Source organism: Nothobranchius furzeri, chromosome 13 (assembly GCF_043380555.1).
Source record: "Nothobranchius furzeri strain GRZ-AD chromosome 13, NfurGRZ-RIMD1, whole genome shotgun sequence".
Lineage (NCBI taxonomy): Eukaryota > Metazoa > Chordata > Actinopteri > Cyprinodontiformes > Nothobranchiidae > Nothobranchius > Nothobranchius furzeri.
Window position 1 is genome coordinate 46,884,757 of NC_091753.1, and position 25,401 is coordinate 46,910,157.

The 25,401-nt window shown below is 41.8% G+C and overlaps 1 protein-coding gene across 6 annotated transcripts in view; it reads right to left on the minus strand.

Annotated features, from left to right (window-relative positions):
* Nucleotides 1–11: 11 nt before the first annotated feature.
* Nucleotides 12–25,401, minus strand: part of slc8a2b (solute carrier family 8 member 2b) — a 179,140-nt gene continuing 153,750 nt past the window's right edge. For all 6 annotated transcript variants that reach the window (XM_070543559.1, XM_070543558.1, XM_054742587.2 and 3 more), the window contains 7 exons: nucleotides 22,349–22,722; nucleotides 17,275–17,378; nucleotides 17,158–17,175; nucleotides 14,042–14,166; nucleotides 8,818–8,917; nucleotides 6,547–6,813; nucleotides 12–4,931 (listed from right to left, as the gene is read on the minus strand). In XM_070543559.1, the coding sequence (XP_070399660.1) occupies nucleotides 4,555–4,931; nucleotides 6,547–6,813; nucleotides 8,818–8,917; nucleotides 14,042–14,166; nucleotides 17,158–17,175; nucleotides 17,275–17,378; nucleotides 22,349–22,722 (1,365 nt within the window). In that variant the 3' untranslated portion in view covers nucleotides 12–4,554. The remainder of the gene's footprint in view (nucleotides 4,932–6,546; nucleotides 6,814–8,817; nucleotides 8,918–14,041; nucleotides 14,167–17,157; nucleotides 17,176–17,274; nucleotides 17,379–22,348; nucleotides 22,723–25,401) is intronic.

A 25,401-nucleotide genomic window follows, 5' to 3' on the forward strand; every position in this document is an offset into this window, starting at 1 on the left:
CAGACACATCATACTTTTAAAATAAATAAACTATATTTAACTAAGGTCAACTTTAGTTGATTAAAGACCTTCTTTTTCTGTCAGTAACACATTACATCTCATGCCATATGTTCCAAAACTACTTTTTTCTAAAGTTTTTTTTCTTTGCATTTCATACAAAACTTTAGTTAATTTATTAGAGCATTGAATAAATGTATATGTCTATCACATGATATTGTAATAACTCCTTCATTGTTTCCCTACAAAGGTTCAAGCAGAGAGAAAATGTCATCATCACAGGAAACAACTTCACAGAAAGACACTGAAGAGCAAGACCTGGGAGGGAGCAGGGAGGTGGGGATAAGAGGGTGAACATTTACAACACAGACACAGAAATATCGTTGGTTCAAAAAATGTTATTAAAAATGGATGCTGCTTAGCAGGAGATAGCAGCAGACAGATGTGTGGTTGTGTTTTTGAATGTTGTATCTCAGAGAGACATTTGTATTTCAAATGTAGGAATTCTATCAGAGTAGACCATGCTGCTAAGACACGAACACGGGAATTTGTCATGCATGTGCAGAGGAACACAGAAAGGAAGGAAAAAAACACAGACACACACTAGGAGGAGTCTGTGAGGCTGGATGGGAGGGGAATCACATCTAAGTACAGAACAGCAAAGGCCGAAGCCGACAGTTAGTACAGAACTTCATGGAAACACGGAACATTGTCGGGATGTTGCATCAGGACAGTTCTGTTTCTGGCTGCTTGAGCCAAATCCGGGTCACATCTGGCTGGAGTGCAGATTGGAGGTGATACATCTGTCCCAGCTGGTGCTGATCATCTCTAACAAGAGTTCAGTAGACCCGGATGTGTGATGTGATGCTCTACAGCCTGCAACTGGCAGTCTCTTTCTGACAATGTTCCACACTGTTTCATCATGTAAACATGCTACTTACGCTCAAAACCCTTGTTCACGAGGACAGAATGGAGAGATGCTCAGGGTTACAGCAAACATGGCAGCGGCACAACAAATTAACTTTTCTCAAAGCTGCTAATGTAAGAAAACAACTACTTTTTCTTGTATTGCACATAAAAACCACACCCCTTTAACATTATCCCCAAACCTTAAGGAGTTGTGGTACAGCTTATTTCATAAATAAAAATATATATTTAAAATAGAATAATTACACAGAAAAAAGCTAAAACTATGGAGGACTGAAAATGCCAAGTTGCAGAATTTAAAAAAAATTATTTAATAGATTATTTTTTATATCAATACACCAAGCCAATAAAGTAAAACATCATTTACTGTAACTTTATTAGTATAATTGTTTATTTACTGATTTGTTTCTAAAATTTTACATTTATTTTGGAATTGGCGGTTTCAGTCCTCCACACAGGTCAGCGATGTACTGCAGTGAGTTGGATGCGTCAGTATTTGGTGCTTTTATTCTGATGCTGTTGGAGCTATTACAGATGAGCTTCAGGGTTGTGGTAATTGAATCTCATTCGCTAATTTCTCCAACAATGTGAAACCTGTCCTGTCATGTTTGGAAATACAAAATAAGTCCACCTTGGCTTTATTTGTAAGGAAAGAGATACAAAATCTGTTTTAGAAAGTTTAAAAATGGTAATCGGTTTGGGTACATGAATCAAATCTTTTGAACATTAATATTAACAGTGTTTAGCACTTATCGTTAGTGGGATCTCTGTTATGTCATGATCTGAAAGATTTTTTTGTAGCATGATGTTTAAAAGGCAGTGGACCTTTTAGTATAATAACAACAGCAATAATAATTCAAGCTTCTGGTCATTATCAGTAAACTATGATGACTCACATTTTTGGCCAGATTCACAGTGACATTTTCAAGCTTTTGTGATTTAAGTGAAAACCCTAAATCACGAATTTCCAAAGCATTATTTTGTGTAGCCCCTGACTGTATTTCTAAAATGATGGAAATAGGTCTCTCCAGCAGGCTCTCAATATAGACAGTTTTTATAAGATTCTTACTGAAGCTGGGTGTAAACTGTGCGATTTTTGGCCAATTTAAGCCAATATTCCACTTGTGAGACAATCTTTTAGGAGTTTTGCATTTTGTAGTATACAAAGAAGGGATTAACACCTCATATCTAGCTTCTTACAAAAATCCAACATTTTTGTTTTTCTACTTGTCCTGCAAGAGAGGGACTCTGTTGAAGCAGCACTAGCCCTAACCCAGAGCCACGACCCAAATATACCAGAACTGCTGACAAAGCATGTGTCTCAACACATCTGCCCAGCCATTTTCTTGTCGACAGATGTAACTCTTTTTCTTTTAACACTTTTCTCCAAACATAGTGGCACATAATTGTCAAGAAAGTGTTTTCTGTATTTGCGCCAAATTAAAACGGATTCTAAACCTCAGGTCACTTCCTACACTCCATTCATTCTTCTACTTCCAAAAAAAATACATTTTTATCACGATTTTAGGTCAGACATTGCTAGCACATGTAGAGTGTGAGAAGTCTGGTTGCATTGGGTCATCCAGTGTGAGAACATGACTAATGAGTTTAATGCTGTGAAGAAGTCGTACAGTTTGAGATAGAGGTAAATACGACTGGAAAAGGTCGCACTGTGTACACCTGGATTTGTATGCTCGATCTAAGCCTATTTTTTGAAAATAATTTTTGCATTAAAAAATACACAATTGTGACCCAAGAAGACAACAAGACGACTTTGGCCCTTGTCTTGAAAAGTTTGGACATCCCTTCTCTAAATCATTGGATTCCACCACCAACCTTAGGATGTTTCTATCCTACTAAAGATTTTGTGCCTTCTGCCTGTTTGTGTAGTTTGGTCCACACACACACACACACACACACACACACACACACACACACACACACACACACGCACGCACGCACGCACATACACACGTCCACACGCGCGCACACACACACACACACACAGTGTCCAATGTGCAGAGGCGTTAAGGGTCTAGAAATTAGCCTGGGAGTTAAGCGTGAAATGCTGACTTCCTGTTACAGAACTGTCACGGTGATGGATGGCTGTCTACAAACTGATACACCATCTGTTGCTAACCGGAGGATGAGTCGACAGACATGAGTTGGTTCTCACAAACAGAATTCCAAAGAAAGAAAGTTTTCCAGCTGTTGGGAACCACGAGCATCCATTTCTACATAAAAGAAGTTGGTATATTACAGCAGAACCAGCTTCACATATTGCACAAAACTCTATGTATTAGTTCCATAATAACAAAGTGCAGCTGGGCGGTTATACAGCTCAAGGCTTGACTACTAGATTTGGATGTGAGTGTTTTCCTTAAGGCATTTATTTGTTTTTGCTGTCAAAGAGCATCAGAGTGCTGTGGACCAGAATTCTGCAGCCTTCGGAACGAGTTTCTAAATGACTTCATTGTATTCTTGTGGCTTTAGAAACATCGCTTCTGTAAACTAACACTGCTGTTTTGTTTGAGTATCTGTGCATGTTTGTCTGTGTTACTAAAGGTACAACAATAGTCTCTCAGGTTACATCATGCCACAGTAATGAGTCTGTCCCCACACGATGACGTAGACATGTGAGGGCAACACATCAGGTCTGTCTGGATGTGTCAAAGAGTCTCCACCTGTTTGTTGCACACGATGATGTGAGGTGAGGTGAGGTAAGGTGGGGGTGGGTTGGTGTTGATCCGGTCCAACTAAGGAGGAAAATGTTCAGTTTGCTTCGTGCAGGAAGATTTTACACCAGGGAGGTCATGGAGGTGGACGCTCTCACATGAAAGTGTTGTAAAGATGTTCTGAACATGCAGAAACGATTCCTCATCTTGACGTAGAAACAGAAGTCTGGGAGGCTGTGGTAAACAGACATCCACTGGATGCTGTAAAGTTTTTTATCCTGTTTTACTTTTAACATGCTGCCATATTTAAAACCGTTCTTATGTTTAGGATATCTTCTTCTTATTTTTCATCTTTTCTGGCATTTTTTAGTGTCTGACTTCTGAAAACGGCTCAGCGATCTGTACACCAGGTTTTATTATTTACAGCGCATGTGGAGGACTGCTTCCTGTGTATCAGACAAACATCACAAATAAACAAGGACCTCCTCTAGTAAACACGTTTTGTAAACATTTGACTATTTTTTCCACACAGTGCTCCACTTCCTCCGAGTAAAATCATGGAGCTGTAACAATGCTCTTTCATCATGACTCACATGGATGGAATTTTGTTGGGTCTGAACGTATTTCTCTAACATCTCCCTCCTTTTTAATCCAGTCTACACCCACCTGGCTGTGAAAAAAGTGCCCATCTAGCAGAATAAACATCGCTCAGGATGTTTGACCTTCGAACTTCATCACCCCTCATCTATTTTCTCTAACCTGCTGCCACAGCCGTATGTTTATGATGTTTTGTACCTGTAGTGTGCTGAATGTGTATCTGAAGTATTTGAGCATCCTTGCACCAGAGAATAGGATGCATCCAGGCTGCACTGAGCCTTGTCAAACATGTCGGTAAAGTTAAGGATGTGTGTGTTGCTGTGTGGTGTTCCTCTAGAACATTTGATGGTTCTGTTAGTTAAAAGCCACTGATGTGGCAGTAAGCCTCAAGGCTGGAGAAGAGGATGTAGAGGAACCAGAGGCCAAGGAACAACAGAGTGGTCAGGATGCGGGGCCCTCTCGGGCCACCGAGCTCGCCGCCAATAGATGGCCGGCGTCTGAAGAGGAGCACCGCCATGCAGATGAAAGCGAAGATGGTGAAGAGTGTGACGGAGAAGGCCAGAGACCCTGGATCCACCTCGAACTTCTTTCCTTTCAACTGCCAGTAGACGGCAGCCACTGACCACGCCACGCCGATCCCCAGAAACACATTGACAGCGTTGCTGCCCGTGACGTTCCCAACAGACGCGTCAGCATGCTGGTCCTGTATGGCAGCCACTTTGCTAGCAAAAGTGTCTGCAGGAATAAGAGGAAAGATGAGGAAATATTTCAACTGAACACTTTAGTGAGGGAAATAAACAGGTTTAGCTTTTATTTAAGAAAAAGGATTGAGCATAAATTTGATAAAAAAATAAAAAATCCCCCCCCAAAAAATCAATAAACTGAAAAATCGGATTATTTTTAGCTCTTGAATACTAGCCTGGCCAGCCAGACTCTCTCTGTTTAATTCTGCACAGAGATCAGTCTCTCTACTTGAATGCACAAGTAGAAATAAAAATATTTTTTTCAGTCAACTATAACTAAGAACTAAATCACACTAGCAATGACCCCACTTAAACGTTGTGGAACACTGAAAAAACATTTTAAAAAGATTATAATCAGTCACCCTGAGCTTGTTTTGCAGGCTGAACCTGAAAGTAGTCTCCTACACCTGTCTCCTGCATTAGCTTCTGATAGAAAATAGACGGTGAAATGCTAGGAAATGAAAAGCCTGACAGATCTACGTCACACTGTCACCTAACATTCATGGAGTCACCCATCTTGACTCACGGTGGGGAAAGTTGTTACTGGTTTAGCATCCAGGAAACAACAGAGAATGTCTCGGTTAGTGGAAGCTAAACGTTAGTATTAGCAACTCTACGACACAGCAGAACTTTTTCAGGCTTATTTGTGGAGATAAAACATCCATGTTGCAAGTCAGTGGTAGAGTGGCATTGCTGTTATCCAATCTGGGGCGAGATGTCCAAAATATCAGGAAATAGGACTTGAAATTCTGCTGTCTGAAGCTCAGCCGTCATGTGGCTCACTACTAGTTCCTGAAAATGGCACTCCCGCGTTTTTTTGTCCCCTGAGTACGACTTACAAGGCATTCATTCCTACTAGAGGCTACTGCAAATATATTGACTAAACGAACGTTCCACACGTTTAATGTAGAAGTTTTGACTTCCAGAATCATAATTTAAGCTCTTTGAGAAAAACTGGAATCGGTCCAAATTGGAGCAGGTAGATAAGAGCTCATGGACATAATTTTCACTTTAGAAGTGGGGGGACATGGAGGGGGGTATCTTTACAGTATGCTCTAATGGGAAACAGGCTTCAACACAAACGTTTGTTTTCCACTTGGTCCTAGAGCTCAACCAGTGTCAATTTAATATAGAGTAATATTGTTTTTGGATGGTAAAAAATGCAGGGGTCAAAACTTGACTTTGGAAAAAGTGTGTGTGTGTGTGGGGGGGGGGGCATGTCCCCCCTGTCCCTCCCCAAAATTACGTCCATGTAAGAGCTATACACAAATCAGTATAGCTCACAAAGTCAAAATCAAGCGGCCTTTCACAATCTCACTTCATCTGTTAGCACTGATTGTGAATGCATCAGCTATTACCACATGAAAATGTGGCTGCATATCTGACAAATCACCTGAGTTATAGATATTTTTGTGTTTGGTGATGTCAGCTGCATCTTTAATTTTTTGAAAATGCAGCTTGTCCTCGTTCGACTAGTTGCTTGTGAGATACTTTGGTAAGAGAACCTTGCTATTGTTAACATTTGTCTATAGGTGATAAAATACAGCAGTAACAAAAATGTACAGTACCTCCTACCTTTGTACAACAGATGGAAGATGTTCACTAACCTGGAATTGAAGTTCCCAGAGCGACAAACACCACAGCGGTCACCGTGTCACGCAGCCCCACGGTGCAGCCAAAGTGCGATGCCAAGTCCCCGATGATGGCAGTGAGGAACCCGATGACGCTGATAGACACACAGAAACAGGCCCAGCCGTTCCAGTACTCTGTAGGTGGGACGAAGGCGAACAGAACCTTCCAGAATACGGTGAGGAAATGCATCACATAATCGGAACAAGATGGAAGGCGCCCCTCCTCATCATCATCACTGTCACCTGGAAGGAAATGTGCAGGGTTAGTCAGTATATTCATTCTGGGATGGTACACACACACATGCACGTACGCACGCATGCACGCACGCACACACACACACACACACACACACACATACACACACACACACTTGTATTTGTATCATTGTGTAGACCTTTCATTGACTTCCATTAATTTTAGTGACTGCACTGTTCCTAACCCTAACCAATGCTTTTTTATCCTTAACCCTAACCTAAACTAAAAGTGAATGCACACCAGACCTCTAAAACCAAGTATTAATGTTTTTTTGCAACGTGTGGACCAGCCAAATGTCCCAACAACATAGAAATGTCCACATGTTCCAGGTTAAAAGGGTTAGTTATATGTCCACTTTTACATAAGAGATCACTGGTTCCACAGAGAATTTCTATTTGTGAAAAACTTTTACTTCCACTAGAGAGCAGTGTTCAACCAAAAACTCATCACTGAAAAATGTTAAACCACATTAGATTTTCCTGTTTCTGTCTGTTTGTCCTTGGTGTAAATATGTGGATCAAAGCAAAACAGCTTTCAGGTGATTAAAACCTTTTGCATTGTAAAGAGTAAATCAGACCTGACCCTTTACAATTGTCGCAAAGTAGATTTTAGTTCAAATATTTGTTTGGAAACAGCAAAGCCATCATAGCTTGAGAATTTCCCTTAAATGTAACAATAATTGTAGCTCACGCACCATCATCATGACCCAGGTGGAGATGTTTAGCCTGGAGGCTAGGAGGGGGATCTGGCCGTCTGGCTGGGCGGTGGGTCGCTTTGCTAGGCGTTGGGTGGGGGAGCCTGCTCATCAGCACCCCAGGAGAAAGGGTCAAACTCTGGGAACCGGTGATGGTTGTACCCTTTGTGCAGCAGTACCGGGACCAGAGTGAATAGGGTGTGTATGGGGAGTATGAGTGGTTGTCTGGCGTGCATTTTTGTGAGTCTTAGGTTGTATGTGTATGTGTGAGCATGAGGGAGGGAGTGTGTGACTGTGTTTGTGTATGACTGTGTGTGTCAGGTGGGGCCTTTGACTCCTCCCCTCTCCTGGGACTTCTTTTGCTGATATAGATCTTTGTCCCCCCTCCCCGTCACACCTGGTGTGGAGTGTGGTGCCTTGGTCTGCCTGAGTGTTTGTGGCTCCCGGGTCAGGGGGTTTAAGATTTTTAGCGTCTGCCTGATTAATCCCGGTGGCTGCCTGGTGGGATCTGGGTTGCTGGGCTATGTTGGGTCCCCGGTGGAGCTAGTCGCCCCTGGGTCCCGGGTCGCTGGGTTCTGGGCTCGGCCGGCTTGGGGGTGGGAGGCTGCGGGCGGGCCTGTGGGCTTACCGCTGCTATCTCCTGGGACTCTGCCGGCTGCTGGTTGTGGCCCCCCGGGGCAATCCTCTGCACCTCTCGAGGGGGGCAGGGGCTTTTCTGGTCGCAGTCTCCCTGGGGTCCCTGCGCTCTGGGGCAGCTCCTGGATCTCTGAGACTTGGAGCTCTTTCCATCTTTGGGGGGCAGATCTGTGGCCCCTCACACTCTCTAATGGACACTCCTATAGAGAAACCCTACAAATACAAGCACGAGTACACACACAGGTGCTCTCATAAGTACGGACTTGGGCACGTTCAACACGTCGGCTGTGGTTGGCACTTAATGCACTGTGATTTATTATCGTGATTGTTCAGTAAAACAATGTTTTTATATTTCCTCATCAGGTTGACACAGTGAGAGCTTGCTCCTGTTGTATTGCTGTGTGTCCCTTTTCTTTTTCTTTTTTTTCTCTCTCCTTCTGCAGGTCTAGAAGCAGACTCTTGCTCATCATTGATTGTTTGTTTTTGTGGACCCCCCCCCCCTGTCTCTTCCTTTCTCGTTCACCTCTGTCTCTGTGTCTGGTCGGAATTACAAGCATTCAAAAAAAATTTAAAAAAAGGAGATGTTTAGCCTGACTGACTGCTGAGTCTCGTAGCGACAGATGTTTGCTCACTCTCTGTTAAATGTTCTCACACAGCTCACCTGCACTGACAGTCACTGCCTCCACAAATTGTTCCCTCCAGGAGTGAGTGCCGATAACCAACGCCAGGTTGGTCTTCTTAATGAGCTTGTCAACAGTGCTCTGCCAATCAAAATCAAAACACACATCGTTAGCAGCCAGTTAGACTCAGAAACAGGTGATGGAGCTGCTCAGGTGAGACGATTGTTGTTACGCTGCATAAACTAATGTCTTAAGAAAAACAACAAAAATCTTATTAATTCCCAGTTACAAATCCCTTTGGGACAGAAAAAAAACTTGACTTTGCATGGGAACAATGTCAGGAAAATTTTTTCTCTGGATAATTTAAGCTTCCTGTGAAAACCACATTTTTGTGTATAATTGCATAAATCATTACAACAATTCTATCAGCAACTAAACAGATGCAGACAATGTGATACTGATGACAGTTTTCTCAATGACAGTTAATGTGTTAAAACAACTAAATACAGAAAACAGAAAAAAGCATATTTACCCTAAACTGTATTTAGGGATGCAATGACATTAAAAAAGTACACATGATTAAATGTGAGTATTTGTACTTATGTGAGTGCTGTTAAATATATTTTCTCTGTTTAAAAAATGTCCTCAAGGCTGACGTTTTAAACAGCCATGATGGATCTTGAAACACCACCAGATGGCACCTTTACTGTTCAGTTTTTCGACCATTTAAACCCTGAAATATAAAGTATAACAAAAAGTAGATAAAAAGTGAAACATTTATTATCTGATGTTAACCTAACAGCTATATGATGATCAATTTTATTTTACTATGCAATAATATAATTGCAAACTGATCATGAAGGTACTAATACTAATACTAATACTACATCTAGCTATATTAAGGCCAGAAGCAGTTTGATGAGGTTTTGCAACTATTCCTGTCGTTGTTGTCGTTGTCGTCTTCCTCCGCTTATCCGGGTCCAGGTCCGGGTCGCGGGGGCAGCATCCCAACTAGGGAGCTCCAGACCGTCCTCTCCCCGGCCTTCTCCACCAGTTCCTCCGGCAGGACCCCAAGGCGTTCCCGGATCAGATTGGAGATGTAACCTCTCCAACATGTCCTGGGTCGACCCGGGGGCCTCCTGCCGGCAGGACATGCCCGAAACACCTCCCCGGGGAGCCGTCCAGGAGGCATCCTGACCAGATGCCTAAACCACCTCAACTGGATCCTTTCGATCCGGAGGAGCACTGGTTCTACTCCGAGTCCCTCCCGAATGTCCGAGCTCCTCACCCTATCTCTAAGGCTGAGCTCGGCCACCCTACGGAGGAAACTCATTTCGGCCGCTTGTATCCGCAATCTCGTTCTTTCGGTTATTACTCAAAGCTCATGACCGTAGGTGAGGATTGGGACGTAGATCGACCGTTAAATCGAGAGCCTGGCTTTCTGGCTCAGCTCCCTCTTCACCACGACAGATCGGCTCAGCGTCCGCATCACTGCAAATGCCGAACCAATCCTCCTGTCGATCTCCCGATCCCTCCTACCCTCACTCGTGAACAAGACCCCGAGACACTTAAACTCCTCCACTTGAGGTAGGACCTCTCCCCCGACCCGGAGTTGGCAAGGCACCCTTTTCCGGTCGAGAACCATGGTCTCAGATTTGGAGGTGCTGATCCTCATCCCAGCCGCTTCACACTCGGCCGCGAACCTACCCAGCAAGAGCTGAAGGTCAGAGCTGGACGCAACTATTCCTCTCAGTGAAAATGGATGGGAAAATATAAGAAATAAACTGATTAACCACAAGGGTAAATTACAATTGTTTATGACAGCTTTTTATATATGTATATAATAATATCAAATATATAAATAATAATATAAAATGTGTAAATATAGAAATTAGCTATTAAAGGTGCAGTATGTGAGAATATAGCGAGAATTTTATTGTTTGTTGTTTATTGTTTGTAATGTTTTCAGTCATATGGAAGGAAGGTTATACGAGAGCACACAATTGTAATTTAACGACGGTCGGCAAAAAGCTCCAGGGTTGTTTAAGGTGGTTGCAATATTTTTATTACTATTATTTCATACGTCAGGCTATAAAAGGTTAGGGATTTGGAGAAAATTGCTGACATCACATTGTTGTGGTGAATATTTGTCTCAAACTTTAGGTATTTTTTTAATTTTTGTGCCGGCATGTTTTCCAACACCAAAGACTGTCCCAGACACACACACAATCACTGTGTAAAGTGCTACGATGTGCTTTACATACAGCATCAAATCTATTTTTTTCGTGGAATGTTTGTAAAATGCTTTCGAGACTTGTAAGTACAGCCACAGTATTAGACTGAATAGTGCCGGTATGGGTGTGTGCCTGCTGAAAATATTTATTTAAAAAATATTTAACCAAATGTGGAAAGAGGACACAACATAGAGTGGAAAAACCGCAGAAAATAAATAATTCAGTTGGTCTCTCCTGACACAGATACAATTAGTTTTGTGTTACATAATCCACTCTGCACTGACATTTTTCCTAGAAGAGCTACAGCTAGCTGCTGCTATTGCTAGTTGCATTTGTAAACAACGTGAAATTGACTTTAGTGTAAAGGTTTATAAGGTTCAAACTAACCTTAATCTTCTCAATATCTTTATGGGTGACCTCGCGAGGAAAGTTGACAATTGAGCAGGATTGATGGTTTATCCCTTGAGGTCCAATTGGCAGGGGTGAGGTGGTGCTCATTCCTCACCCCTGCCTGCCACCCCCACTGCCCTCTCTGGCCAAAATACCAAACTTTCAGAGTGTTGGTCGGGTCCCTGTTAGTCTTAATAAATGGGCTGTCTTTTTAAAGTGCCTTCTTAAGCTTGAGGCACACTGGAGGCGGACCCGCCATGTCGCACCTGAGATTTTGTGATCAGACTTTCCATTGTGTTTTGTGAGACTCGAATTCATTAAAAATGGGTAAGTATGCACCCATACCGGCACTCAAGTTCAGTCTAATATTTGAATATTTTAAGATCAATAGAAGTTATCTAACTGTGACTGGGTTTGTGCTGGCGGTTGAGTTTGTGCCGTAAAGCCATTCCAGGTCGTAACGTCTGTTGTAAAGTACTCCACAATGTTGTAAACAGCCACGGTGCTTGATACACAGCTAGCGCCTATCTTCAGCACCTTGACGCGGTGCTTCTGGGACGTGGTGCAGCGCTCCCCGTGTGCCCACTCTCTTTAACTATAAAGAGGCTTCTATTTAAAATGATGGTACGGATGCGGCGCTGGTGCGGCGCATCCGCCTCCAGTGTGCCACAGTCTTTAGGGTTCTACAACCCCCCAAGGCGCTTCACAACACTATCAGTCATTCACCCATTCACACTCTGGTGATGATGAGCTACGATGTAGCCACAGCTGCCCCGGGGCGAACTGACAGGCACCAAATACAGGCCTCGCCAGTCCCTCCAACCACCACCAGCAGGGAAGGTGGGCTAAGTGTCTTGCCCAAGGACACAAGAGCAGCATTTTCTGGTCAGAATTGTGACCGAACCTGTAACCTTCCGATTACTGGAGAACCTACTCTACCTCCTTAGCTACAACGGTCCCTGCCGGCTGTTAGTAAAATCTAGCTGGAATGCTTGGCAGTGCAGTCTGCTTCCTGTACATTTCCTGCATTTTTTAGATGATTAACAAAGCTGATTTGTTTGATTTAGTGATGAACCGCTCCTGTAGACAATAATGAAGACATTTCAGCGGCTAGATTAAGGGGTAAAAGACAAACACACAGCGAGGAGATGCATTTCACTTTAGATGTTACTAACTGGACACTAGGGGATGCTAAAAGCAAGCCAAAACTGCAAGTCAGTTTTATTTTATTTTTTTTAACAGTTTTTTGTCCGGAACTGCGCTGCTCTGGGTGGCTGCATGTTGGAGTAGCTCTGTTGACTATATGTAAGTTTTGCCTTTTCTTGGGCATTTTTTCTTCTAGTTTCTCAAGAAAAACGGTATTTTTTGTACACTTCTGTTTCTGGTGCTGTGAAGCTTGGATGATTTTTACTACTATTTTTTTTTAGCTTTTTTCACCTTTTGAGCATTTGTTATGATGTGTAACCATGGCAACAGTCTGGTTTACAATCGGGAGCAGCTGATTAGCATTGGAAAGGCTGAAATAATACCTCAACTGAAGCCACAAATCCCAAATGAGCTAAAACGCAAGAAGCGTGGATGCAGAGCGGGAGCAAAACGGAGACAGAGAAAGAGGAAATTCAAACCATCTCTTCCATCGATCATAATGGGCAATGTGAGATCACTGGCCAACAAGATGGAGGAACTCCAAGCCCTTTCAAGGACTCAGCCAGAGTTTCGGCAGTTTCGGAACCACTGGAGGAGATAGTGCAAAGAAGGATTCTCCAGAGAATCAAGAAAATTATGGACAACCCTGAGCATTCTCTTCACAAGACTGTCCGACAACGGAAGAGCGTCTTCAGTCAGAGGCTTCTTCAGTTTCGCTGCAACACTGACCGCTACTGGAGATCCTTCCTGCCAACAGCCAATGTAATATACAACAACTCTTTGATGAGTTGATTATTATTATTATTCTGAGCTACTACAGCAATCAATTTCCCTCTGGGATTAATAAAGTATTTTTTAATTGAATTGAATTGAATTGAATTTCAGTAAAGCTACTTAGCTCTCTGACACTGATCTCAAGATGCAAAAATTTCATGCGTCCCAGTTATATTTAAAAACAGATTTTACAAAAGGAACATGGAATGTTTTGTAATGGTCTTCTGAGAGTTGTTCCTACAACCAGTACCAGCATTTGAGATGTGTGTGTTCGTGGACTGTAAAGTAGTTTTATAGCTGCGGGTGGCAGGCAGGACATCGCTTGTACGGCGTCGCGGGTTTTGCCAGATGTAAAGAAAGCCTATAGATGAAAATTTGAATTCTGCACGCCTCCAGCGAGCTGCTACATTGAGGGCAACTAATGCATCTTCAATAATTCAGAGCCACAGTATAGCAACTCGCTGGGAGGGATGAGACCTGGGTCTAACAGTAGGGAAAAAAAGAGCAGAGAGGTGGATTATGTAACACGTCCAGGAGACCACAGCGTCTCCATTTTGTATAATTTACTTGACCACAAAATCAAAACATTTCCTGACAGTCTTTGATTAAATCATTTAACAAATTTATTATTTCATTAATTTAAAGGACTTATAATTTTCTCACAGGACACAAAGCAGGCTCTGGTTCCTCAAAGGGTGGGAAAACTAAACTAATTGTGCACCTTGAACTCGTACGACTCCTCGATGACCACCTCCAGGCGGCTGTGCTCTCCCAGGATGGGCTTCCCCATCTCAGCTATCCTCTGAGCCTCCTCCTCCTCAGCGCTTAGCTGCCCCTCTGCTCCCTCTGCGGGAAACAAAAGACCTCTCAGCGTGTACAAAAATTAAAATACAGGTCACGTTTTCCCAGGTTCTACTGCCATCAATAATAGATTCGAGTCAGCGTTTTGTGAGAGCTGCTCTGTATCACCCGTGTGCATCAACAAGAGTCTGAAATGTGCATCTGTGTGACTGAAAGCAACACAAGAACGCAAAGTATGGAAGCTGTTTTGTGTGTGTTTGTGTGTGAGTGACAGCCATGCAGAAAACTGCAGGTGTGTTCCACAGAAACAAGCAGTAATCTGAGCTCAAATTTACAATATTTATGAATAAACAAACCTAATCTGCTCATTCAGAGTCCATAAACTCTACTGACTTGTGCAAACTGGATCTAATAATACAACAAGACTTGAAAAGTGATCCTATCAGATGAAAAGATGGCTGATCTTTGTCACAGTGAGATTTTTACCATAAAGCAGTGATAAATCAAAGTTGGTGATATTTTAATTATGATTAATGGATTTCAACTGCAGATTTTTCGCAAAAAAATCAAAAGGATGTCAGTTTCCCTCATTTCAACCATTTTTTGAACACAATATATTAAACTCAAGCTCTGTATTACTCAGATATGTTTAACCTTCCCACTGTTCTATTGGGTGACCCCTCCAGGAAAGGTGACCGTTGAGCAGGGTTGATGGTTTATCCCTTGAGGTCCACGTGGCAGGGGTGAGGTGGTGCTCACTCCTCCTTTTGATTGTGTGAAATGTTTAAAAACTAGGTGGAAATTGCCTGAAATGTCAAACCGAAATGTAAGTTTTGGGGGAGACCTAGCAAAGTGTTCTTTCTCTGTATTTTGATTTCATTGATGTGGACATTCCTGCCACCTTGTGGTGCACAGTTGGTATTTCAAGTAGTAACCAGAAATCAGAAAAGGTTCATTTTAATCATCAATAATAGGGGTCTGCACCATTTACACTCTGGTATGTTTTGTGATGCAGCAAGTAGGAAAAGTCAAAGTTTTAAAATACAGAATTAAGCCAATTAAGCCATTGGAAGAATTTAGTTAAAGTTACTATTCAGAGTTTTCCCTTTTCAGGAATTATGTATGATTTTTCATAAATCCATAAATTCTTTTTTTTTTTTTTTTTTGCTAGGCCTGCCCCATGTCCCATAGAGCTTCATACATTATAAACTGAGCACTGGTCAACACTAACCAATAGCATTAGACTACTGCTGCTGGTGGACTTTTTACTTATTAAAGCAGAAATCCAGAGTTTTTTGTTAAATGTCACCAACTAGAGGCAGAAAAATGTATTACACCTTAAGCCCCCCTCCATACTTCTGCGATTACAGCTGAATGCAATGTATCCTTATTCTGGCCAACAGAGCTAAATCACGTTGTTTTACAATTGTCATTTTTGCGTCATTCTCACAATTTACACATTTCCTGAAAGGAAAATGCTGCTTCAGTGGCACAATAAACCACAATGGCTCTGATAGGATGCCAGAGGGTCCACTCGTTTCTGTTTTTGCAGGAACATGACTTTCCTAGAAGTGGCACAACCTGTGATGGAGGAGTTTATCTCTTGAACAGAGAGGTTTTGTTTAAAAATCAATCAAAGTGAAACTATTTACACACATAAACAACTGAGCATCAATGTTCTGACAGCAAGGATCACCACCTCTGCTCTGATGTGAGTGAGCCGAACCAGAATCACCCCAGGGCGACAACAAGGTGAGTCATCAGCACCATCCTCTGGCTCGAATGTTTCGCTGTTAGAGTTTCAAGCTTTTTGGCTGCATCCCAAGTAACAATTTCTATGTGGAAAAAATTTAATCGGTACTTTTGTTGTTGCCAAACTGTAATAGGGCCATGAATATAAATACAACAACCTGTCTGAGAAAAACCCACAAATAAAAAATATTGCATCAGCACAGAGAACAAGGAGCTCTGACTCATTTGTTGAGATTTTATCTCCGAGCTGCTTCGTGCTGAGCTGCATGCAGGTCAGCCATGCCGTGATGCAGATACAAACAGACAAAAACCATCACCTTCCCCAGAGGAGGCCACGAGAGATGTCAGAATCATGATTTGGGTCATTATAATGTGGTGCAGAGTAAACAAAAGCACTGGCGGAGCTGCAAACTTGAAAAACTTATGCGTAAAGAGAATGTTGCATCTTATTAAAACCTACTGTTTTGAAATAATCTGGGATTACCGTGGTAACCGAAGGAAAAGGAAGAACAAGTCATTCCGTATCAGTCAGGTATTAAAAAGATGGATAAACAGGTGCAAGGAGACCAGTTTAAACTCAGGGTGTCCATGGTGACAGACTCAGAAATTCACTCATCTTACATTCTGAAACAGAAAATGTACTTTCCTTATAATTTAAGTTGAACTCATTCAGAGTTTCCATATAACCTGCTTTTTGGAAAACTCTGAGGCGGTTCAGATGTTGTTGATCAGTTGTCAATATTACAGAATTTCCCTTTAATTCTGATGAGCCTTAATTTTTTATTAAATTTAACTGGATTATTTCAGCCAAAAGCAGCAGACTATGAAGTTGGATGCTTGTTTTTAACCAACATGTTGTTTTAAAGGAGTCTTCTGGCAACACGACAAATCAGTGTGATGGCAAACGTTAAAGAGATGAGTCAGACAGAATTCATCCTACATCCTCTTTTAACTGCTCCCTCCAAAAATCAGCTGCACTGCTTATCTAATAATTGTTTAATTGGGCAGTTTTGACAATTAAATGTGCCATGTCTTTGGGCTGTTGCTCAAAATAAATGTGGCAGAAAACATGAAGCAAATCAAATGAAAAGCTTAAGGAAACTTGGAGAAGAGGTTTTCTTTTTTTTCATTATGTTCTGACATTCAATACAAAATTAATCAAGTTACTTGAAAATAATTAGAAGATTAACTGCTTGTGTGCTGCAAGTAACAAACACAACCCGACAAATCAAATCAGTTCTGGACCTTTATTTTAAAGGGAAACTAATATTCAGATGGTCTTACCTTGGTTCAGTAGCAGAGCTGAGGACAAAAAGAACAAAAAGAGTTTTAAATTAAAGCTGTAAACTGGAAGAAAAATCGCTATAAAAACAACACACACACACACACACATGGACCCACCTGAGATTCCTCTCTTCAGCCAGCGAGGCTCCTCCAACACGATGAAGAAGTTTTCATGTTTTTCATACTCTTCATCATCAATGATCCTCACCTGGAGTGTTTGACTGCAAGCACAACGCACACATCACAAACAGCAAACGTAGAAACACATCTCATCAAAAGAGGCTGCAGTGCTGGTTCTCTGGCGGGCCTTCACCGCAGGTCACCTCTTGTTATTACACCCCCCCCCCCCCCACCACCCCTCCCTTGTCACTGAACAGCTGCTGTGATGATCAGAGCAGAAGACAGCCAGTGGCATTTATAGGAAATGCAATCAATACCTGCGGCATTGTGTCAAGGAAACAAATAAAGGAGACTCATTAGGATTAAACTTTTTCATGATGATTCTACACATATTTTTGCTACTACTTCTGCATGCTTGTGTTCACATTTAGACCAAAAGATGCAATAATCTAAATAAAAACTGTAATCAAATGGTGCTTTTCCCTCTGTCAGATGCTGAGATGGAGCAGACTGCAGAAGAACATGATCAGTGCTTTTAAAGCCACAGATTAAACTGAGTAAGTAATTCAGCCATTTAATCCCATTGATTTGAATATATAAACCGCTAGTTGAGATAAAGAAAACACACAAATTGCTCTAATCACTATTATATGCCGGGCTTTACTGTTGTTTGTGATATAAAGTCAGAATCAGGAACATTTTTCTTTTCCTGTCACAAAAGAAATTATTTTAATGATTTAATTAATTGTTTGGTGTTAATTTGTTTAGAACAGGTTTTATTTACAGAATTATTTAGTCTGAATCATGTTTATTCATTCATTTCTAATGTAGAATCCACATTTTAAAACATTTTCTCAAAGAAAAAATACCAACAATAATTTTTTTCAAAGACAACTTTCAGATAATCTTTTGGACCAAGCTTTGTATAATAAATCTCAATCATTTCTACTTTCTTTGCTTCATCAGAGAAAGATTCTTTGTTTTTTATTCAGAATAAACATAGTAAGCTAAATGTAAAGCGCAACAAAAACAATAAAATCAAAATGATAGAGCAAAATGTCACAGCTGCCCTACATTGAGATTAAAAGTCAAAATGCTGAAAAAAAAACCCTCATAATTTTGAGAAAAAAAGTCAGAATTCTCTTTCTTTTCTTTTCTTTTCTTTCTTGTCAGTGGCTCTAATCCTTTTCCGTACAGAGTAGAAATAAATAAATAAAATGTAGAGCACAAAAAGTCTCCATGTTAATAATCCCTCCCGCTCTAAACGGTCGACGAATTGTCTGCTCCTAACCCCATGACCCTGTCTCACTCTTTCACAAGTTCAAAAGTTGGCAGCCCTGATAATGTAACATGGCTCTTTCATCTCTTATGCTTCTCTGGTTATTCTCCCTCATGCTTGCAAAGCTGAACATATTTTAGTTTTTTGCTGACCTGCTAAAACGACATGAAGTATGACAGTGTTGTGAACTGTGTGAACTGGATGCTGTGTTAGTTTTGTTTCTTGTCTACCTGCCAAGAAATCTGAGCTGCTCTAGCTCCATAATCACAGTGAACATCTTTAAGTTCCTAGACCTGATGACTTCTGTTACCGGAATGGATGTCAAGGTGAAGCAACAACGATGATGAGATCTGATAGTCACTAAGGAGTGCCATCCTGAAATGTCATTGCAGAGATCAGCTCACTGAAGGAAGAGGAAAATCTGCTCTGACAACCAGTAGTACGGCGTACATTTTAGGACATCCTCAGGTGTCAGACTTCAGACCATGGGGGAAAAAGCGTCAGGTTTCAGGAAAATCTGCTTCAGGAAACATCCTCAGTTCTCAGTTGTCAGTTCTCAGTCGTCAGGTGTCAGTTCTCAGGTGTCAGTTTTCAGGTGTCAGGTCTCAGGTGTCAGTTTTCAGTTGTCAGTTCTCAGGTGTCAGTTTTCAGTGTCAGTTCTCAGGTGTCAGTTTTCAGTTGTCAGTTCTCAGGTGTCAGTTCTCAGGTGTCAGTTTTCAGTGTCAGTTCTCAGGTGTCAATTTTCAGGTGTCGGTTCTCAGGTGTCAGTTCTCAGGTGTCAGTTCTCAGGTCTCAGTTCTCAGGTCTCAGTTCTCAGGTGTCAGGTCTCAATTGTCAGACATTGTCTGAGTCGTGGTGCTTTCGGGCAACGGCAGGGGAGTCAGAAAAACCGCGGTGTGTGTCCTGCATCCCAGCCTCCCCGACACCCCCGCCGTTGTACGATAGCGCCGGAGCCACGCCGAGCCGACCAAACACTGTACACCCTTAGCTCACTGCCCCTTCACCCTGTGTGCCCCGCTGGTTCCGAAACAGCCTGCACCTATAAAGCGACCCCCAACTTAGACAGGGTGGCTGAAGTGACTGGGCTGCAGATGGCCGGCGGGACTGGGGTATGGAGACTTAAGAGGTGCGGGACGCAGAGAGGCCCGGCGTGCTTCTCCGACTCCCTAGGACATTGTCTGAAAGCGCCGGAGACACGCCGAGCCGACCCAACTCCGTGCGCCCATAGCTCGCTGCCCCTTAACCCTGTAACCCCCCCCCCCCCCCCCCCCCGGTCCAAACTGCCTGCTCCTATAAAGTGACCCCCACCAGTTGTCAGACATCACAAACCTTATGGTTTGACAAAATTTCTCCTGAAGCAGTTTTTCCTGAAACCGGAGGCTTTTTCCCATGGTCTGAAGTCTGACACCTGACAACTGACCTGAGACCTGACAACTGAGACCTGAGAAATTAAAACCTGAGACCTGACACCTGAGAACTGACAACTGAGACATGAGAACTGATAACTGACAACTGAGACTTGACACCCGAGAAATGAAACCTGATACCTGACATCTGAGAACTGACAACTGATACCTGACATCTGAGGATGTCCTAAAATGTACGCCGTACCGCAGGAATGGAAAAGGAAAAAAATAAAGGGAAGCAAGTTGAGTTTGAGGGGATGGAGACAAAAAACAAAGGATGTAAATTAACAAGAAATAAAATGTAAAAATAGTCAGTCTGTGTCAGAGATGATAGGAAATGAACTGTGAAAAAATGGGCAGATGAAAAAGCAGAAGATGGACAGACACAATCAGTGGTGAATCATACAGGATATCAGCATGGTGTGAAAATGATGCAAATGAGGAAAAGAAGAATGAAACTCTGCAGACCGTCGTAGTAAAACTTCACTTATATCCAGAGCTAATTTAATAACCTCTCCCAGTATCTGCAGACCACAGTCCAGTGGATGTTGGAGGTAAAATAATAAACTGCAGCTGCAGGCAGCAGTGATAGAGTCCATACTGCATTGCAATAGTCAAGGCGAGACGGTATGGATGCAGAACCATTTCCAAAAGAGATCTTGATTGCATTGACTTGATCGTAGGAATCGTCGGAGCTGGAAAAAACAGAGCTGCACAACCATTTAAATACGTGCTTCAAATTTAAGGTTTTCCCACTAGGTTAGGCAGCTTTATTTATGAAGCACATTTCAAACACAGATGCAATTCAATGTGCAGGTTAGTGCTAGATTAGTGACTACCGACATCAGCTGAGGGGCCAGTGAGGAGAGGTCAACCTCGGGAGCTGTAAGGAGGCCTACCAAGGGAAAACAAGTCGTAGACAGTTAAGCCATTTATTCAATGCACTTTAATCAAAAAGTCTAAATAATGTTATTGGACTCCATGTCTCTCCAAGTTGTGTCTTGAAGACCACTCAGAGAATATTTGTCACTCATCTAAATATGAATGTTTAAAAACCACATTATTCACTAACTGCTGGACTGTTGTGAGAAATTGACTTGAAGAACGCAAGATAGTGAAGAACCAGAGAAATGAGGAGCAGGTAAAGTCTGATGCGTAAAACAGGAACAATGGATTTTTGTATTTGCTTTGATTTTCAGATCCTGATGGATTTAATGTTAGGACAAAATTTTAAATGAATTCCAATTTATATTAAAAAGAAAATTGATATTTATTGACTCTGGTTCTCGTGAGGACCCTAAAATCAGATAAATTTGGTAATGTGGATGTAAAAATCATCTACTTTTTCAGTTCGGCTCAAACAATTGTTAAACATATTTTCACAGGCAAGCAAAATGCTGCGCTAAGGCCTGGAACAGCTCCAGAAGTAATACTCAGCGGCCAAAACTCGACACTGTGCAACAGAAACTGTGTAGATTCCCGCAAAATGTGCTGGGACTCCCCCTGGGTCAGCTTTAATGAATAATGAATGGGATGGCTGTCTGACAGCTACAAAGGTGAACACAGACAGCATGAAGACAGAACAAAAGGAGGTGAAAATGAGGTTTACAAGAAAGGATGCATAAAAAAAGAAAAACAAGGAGCAGGAAGTGAATGCAATTGATAATTGTTGTATTCGTCTCACTTTCATCCTGCCATGAGGAATAACAGCTTTCAAAGGGAATATCTCATTGTTGCAGTAAAAAATTACATGGACTGAAACATCTGACATGGAACTTTTCTGGTTCTCAGTCTTCCAGGGATTAGAGGTCCCAATAAGTTTAGAAAAAAGCCATTGGGGCTTGATGAGGGCAGTGATTTGTAAGCAAGCTCACTTCACTTCTTTGAATAAGAAGTAAAAGTCATCATGTCTTTAATTTAAATTTATTTCTGGGATTTCCTCATTAATTTCTATACATATTTAATTTTTTTATTGACATTACCTTACAAAGTTATTATTTCTGTGTGGAACTTGCATAATTACTAACTTCTCCATCTCTTCTTCTGCTAGATGTTGCATGTCTTTAGCTTCATGCTGGAAACTTTATTTTCTGTTTGAAGATGTATGTTACGGGTGCAGCCACCTACTCAGAATGCATGGTTGAAAAATTACTAATCACAACTAAATACGAGTTTTCCAATATATCTCTACAAGAATATAACAGCAGCCAAAATCTAAAAAAAAACTGTGAATATTTCCTTTTATAATCAGGAAAATGTCCCATTTATTTAAATAGAAGGGGTGGTGCTTAATATCCTTGAACCAGCAGGTGTTTACAAGCTAAAAATAGCAAATACCATAGCTATAACAACTTTAACACAAATCTGTTAACTGATTTGGACTCACGTGGTCTGGTCGTTGTTGAACTCCAGCTCCCCCGTCGCCTCCTCGTAGTCCTCCCCGGCTTTGGCGGTCCCACACTCAGTGTGGTACGGTAGGATGACTGTGCCGCGGGCGCCCGAGTTGCGCACCACTGTCACCTCCATCGTTCCCACGCTCTCACTCACGCGCAACAAGCGCTCGCTGAATGTGAAGATACCTGCGTGGTCGTCATCCAGGATGGTCACCGTAGCGACCAGGGGCTCGACCAGGCGGGCTTTGGGGGCGGCGCCCACCTCATCACTTTCAAACATCCCCTCAGCGTCGCCGACACGCAAGTTGAGCAGTCGGACAAAGAAATGTTCGTCTTCTTCAAATATGTCATCATCGATTATGCCGACCTGCAGACAGCCCAAGGAAAAGAGTTAAACTGAAATTTATTGGCAGCTATACAATACTGCAAAATAAATAAATTAATTAATTAATTAAACCAAATTTTATGTTTTAATGACTTGTTTTCAAATAGCAAGATTTTCTTGGAATCTCTTAAAAGCACTTGAGGAATTATGCCCACTCTTCTGTGCAGAACAGTTTTACTTCAACCACATGAAGGGTTTTGATTGAACATTCTGTTAAAGGACGAGTTTTAAGTCCAGGCTTTGGCTGGCTTACTCCAAAACTTCATTTTGATTTTTGAACCATTCAGAAGTGGACTTGCACAAGCACTTGAGTTTTATGATTCAGTATATTCTGGTAGAGACCAGAATCATGGTTCCACTAGATACAGCAAGTCCTCCAATTCCCGAAGCAGCAAACTGAACCTACACCATTACACCACAACCACCTTGTTTAACTGCTGATGTGATATTTTTCTGAAATGCTATGTCATGTTTACTCCAGACCTAAAGGGAGGCACTCTCTCCAAAATGTTCCACCTTTGTCCTGACAGTTGACAGAGTATTTTCCCCAATGTCTTGGGGAGATCATCTTCTGGCCTTTTTGGTTGCCAAGGTTTTGACCAAATATAACTGCCATGATGCCATCACCCACTTATTATTGCTGAATCTTGCTCTCTCACTTAAACCAAATCAGGTCTCTAGTACCTTACATGTTTTATTTTCTCTTGAACATCTGAAGAACTGAGCAAAGTGTGATGCATTTGGTATTTTAGCCTACTTCATGTAGTTTAACAGGTTCTTTTGAAATTTATAGGTCTGGAATGATCAGATCTGGTTAGCAAAAATCAGCTTTTTGCCATAAATGTTTATTTATTTAGCTATCAGTTTTGTCTAAAGTGACTTGTGGTTTTTAAGCAAACATGCACGTTTTTGGCCTGTGGAAGGAAACCAGAGTACACTGAGAAAATCCACAAATGTTTGAAGAGAACGTTCTAAATCCATGCAGATTTACACCTGCAACTTTGCTGCGAGGTAACAGTGTCTCATTGTCATTTCAGAAACTTGGACTTTTTAAAGACTTTTAAATTCCTACAACCAAACATAGACAGAAAACAGATGGGCGTTATTTTTTTTTCCATGTTTGGTGAGTTTGGTGTCATACCCACATGGAAGCACAAAGGTATGTAAAAAGTCAGTCTTTAAATGTTGCCCCTGATGTAAAAACCGTATCTACAGATGCAGCTTTTGGTGCCACTGAGCAGCTGCGCTCACAGCTGGTGGAGCTCAGCTTTCAGAGCAAACCTGCTGGAAAAAACGAATTAACTCCAAATCTGCTCATGTCAATGAGAAAGAAACAGGAGGAAACATGACTACTTGCCTCAACACCCTAAACACAAACTCTGAATCACTGAACCAGGTGTCTCAGGTGGTTCTTGCAGGAGAAGTGAACTGGTAGAGAAGAGACTTCAGAGAACACAATCTGAAGCTTTAGACACAATATATAAAAAGGAACTGTACCTTACTATTTTTAACCTCTTTGAGCAATATTCCCACACATGATAAAATAATACTATTGGCACTATGGAGACATCTGTTCTGAAATATAAATTATTTTCTTGAGACATTTTATCAACTTGGAAATAAGAGGCTTGAATTCCATGAAATCCTAACTCCACTTGTTTTAAAGTTACTCTTTATACAGGTGCTGGCCAGTAAATTAGAATATCATCAAAAGGTTGAAAATATTTCAGTAATTCCATTCAAAACGTGAAACTTGTACATTATATTCATGCAATGCACACAGACCAATGTATTTCCGATGTTTATTACGTTTAATTTTGATATTTATAGGTGACAACCAATGAAAACATCAAATCTGGTATCTCAGAAAATTAGAATATTCTAAAGGCCAATGAAAAAATGTTTGTTTCTCTAATGTTGGCCAACTGAAAAGAATGAACATGAAAAGAATGTGCATGTATAGCACTCAATACTTAGTCGGGGCTCCTTTTGCCTCAATAACTGCAGTAATGCGGCGTGGCATGGACTCGATCAGTCTGTGGCACTGCTCAGGTGTTATGAGAGCCCAGGTTGCTCTGATAGTCATCTTCAGCTCCTCTGCATTGTTGGGTCTAGCGTATTGCATCCTCCGCTTCACAATACCCCATAGATTTTCTATGGGGTTAAGGTCAGGCGAGTTTGCTGGCCAATCAAGGACAGGGATACCATGGTCCTTGAACCAGGTGCTGGTGGTTTTGGCACTGTGTGCAGGTGCCAAGTCCTGTTGAAAGGTGAAGTCTGCATCCCCATAAAGTTGGTCAGCAGCAGGAAGCATGAAGTGCTCTAAAACTTCCTGGTAGACGGCTGCATTGACCCTGGACCTCAGGAAACAGAGTGGGCCAACATCGGCAGATGACATGGCACCCCACACCATCACTGACGGTGGAAACTTTACACTGGACCTCATGCAACGTGGATTCTGTGCTTCTCCGCTCTTCCTCCAGACTCTGGGTCCTTGATTTCCAAAGGAAATGCAGAACTTGCTTTCATCAGAAAACATAACTTTGGACCACTCAGCATCAGTCCAGTCCTTTTTGTCCTTGGCCCAGGCGAGACGCTTCTTGCGCTGTTTCTTGTTCAAGAGTGGCTTGACACACGGAATGCGACACCTGAATCCCATGT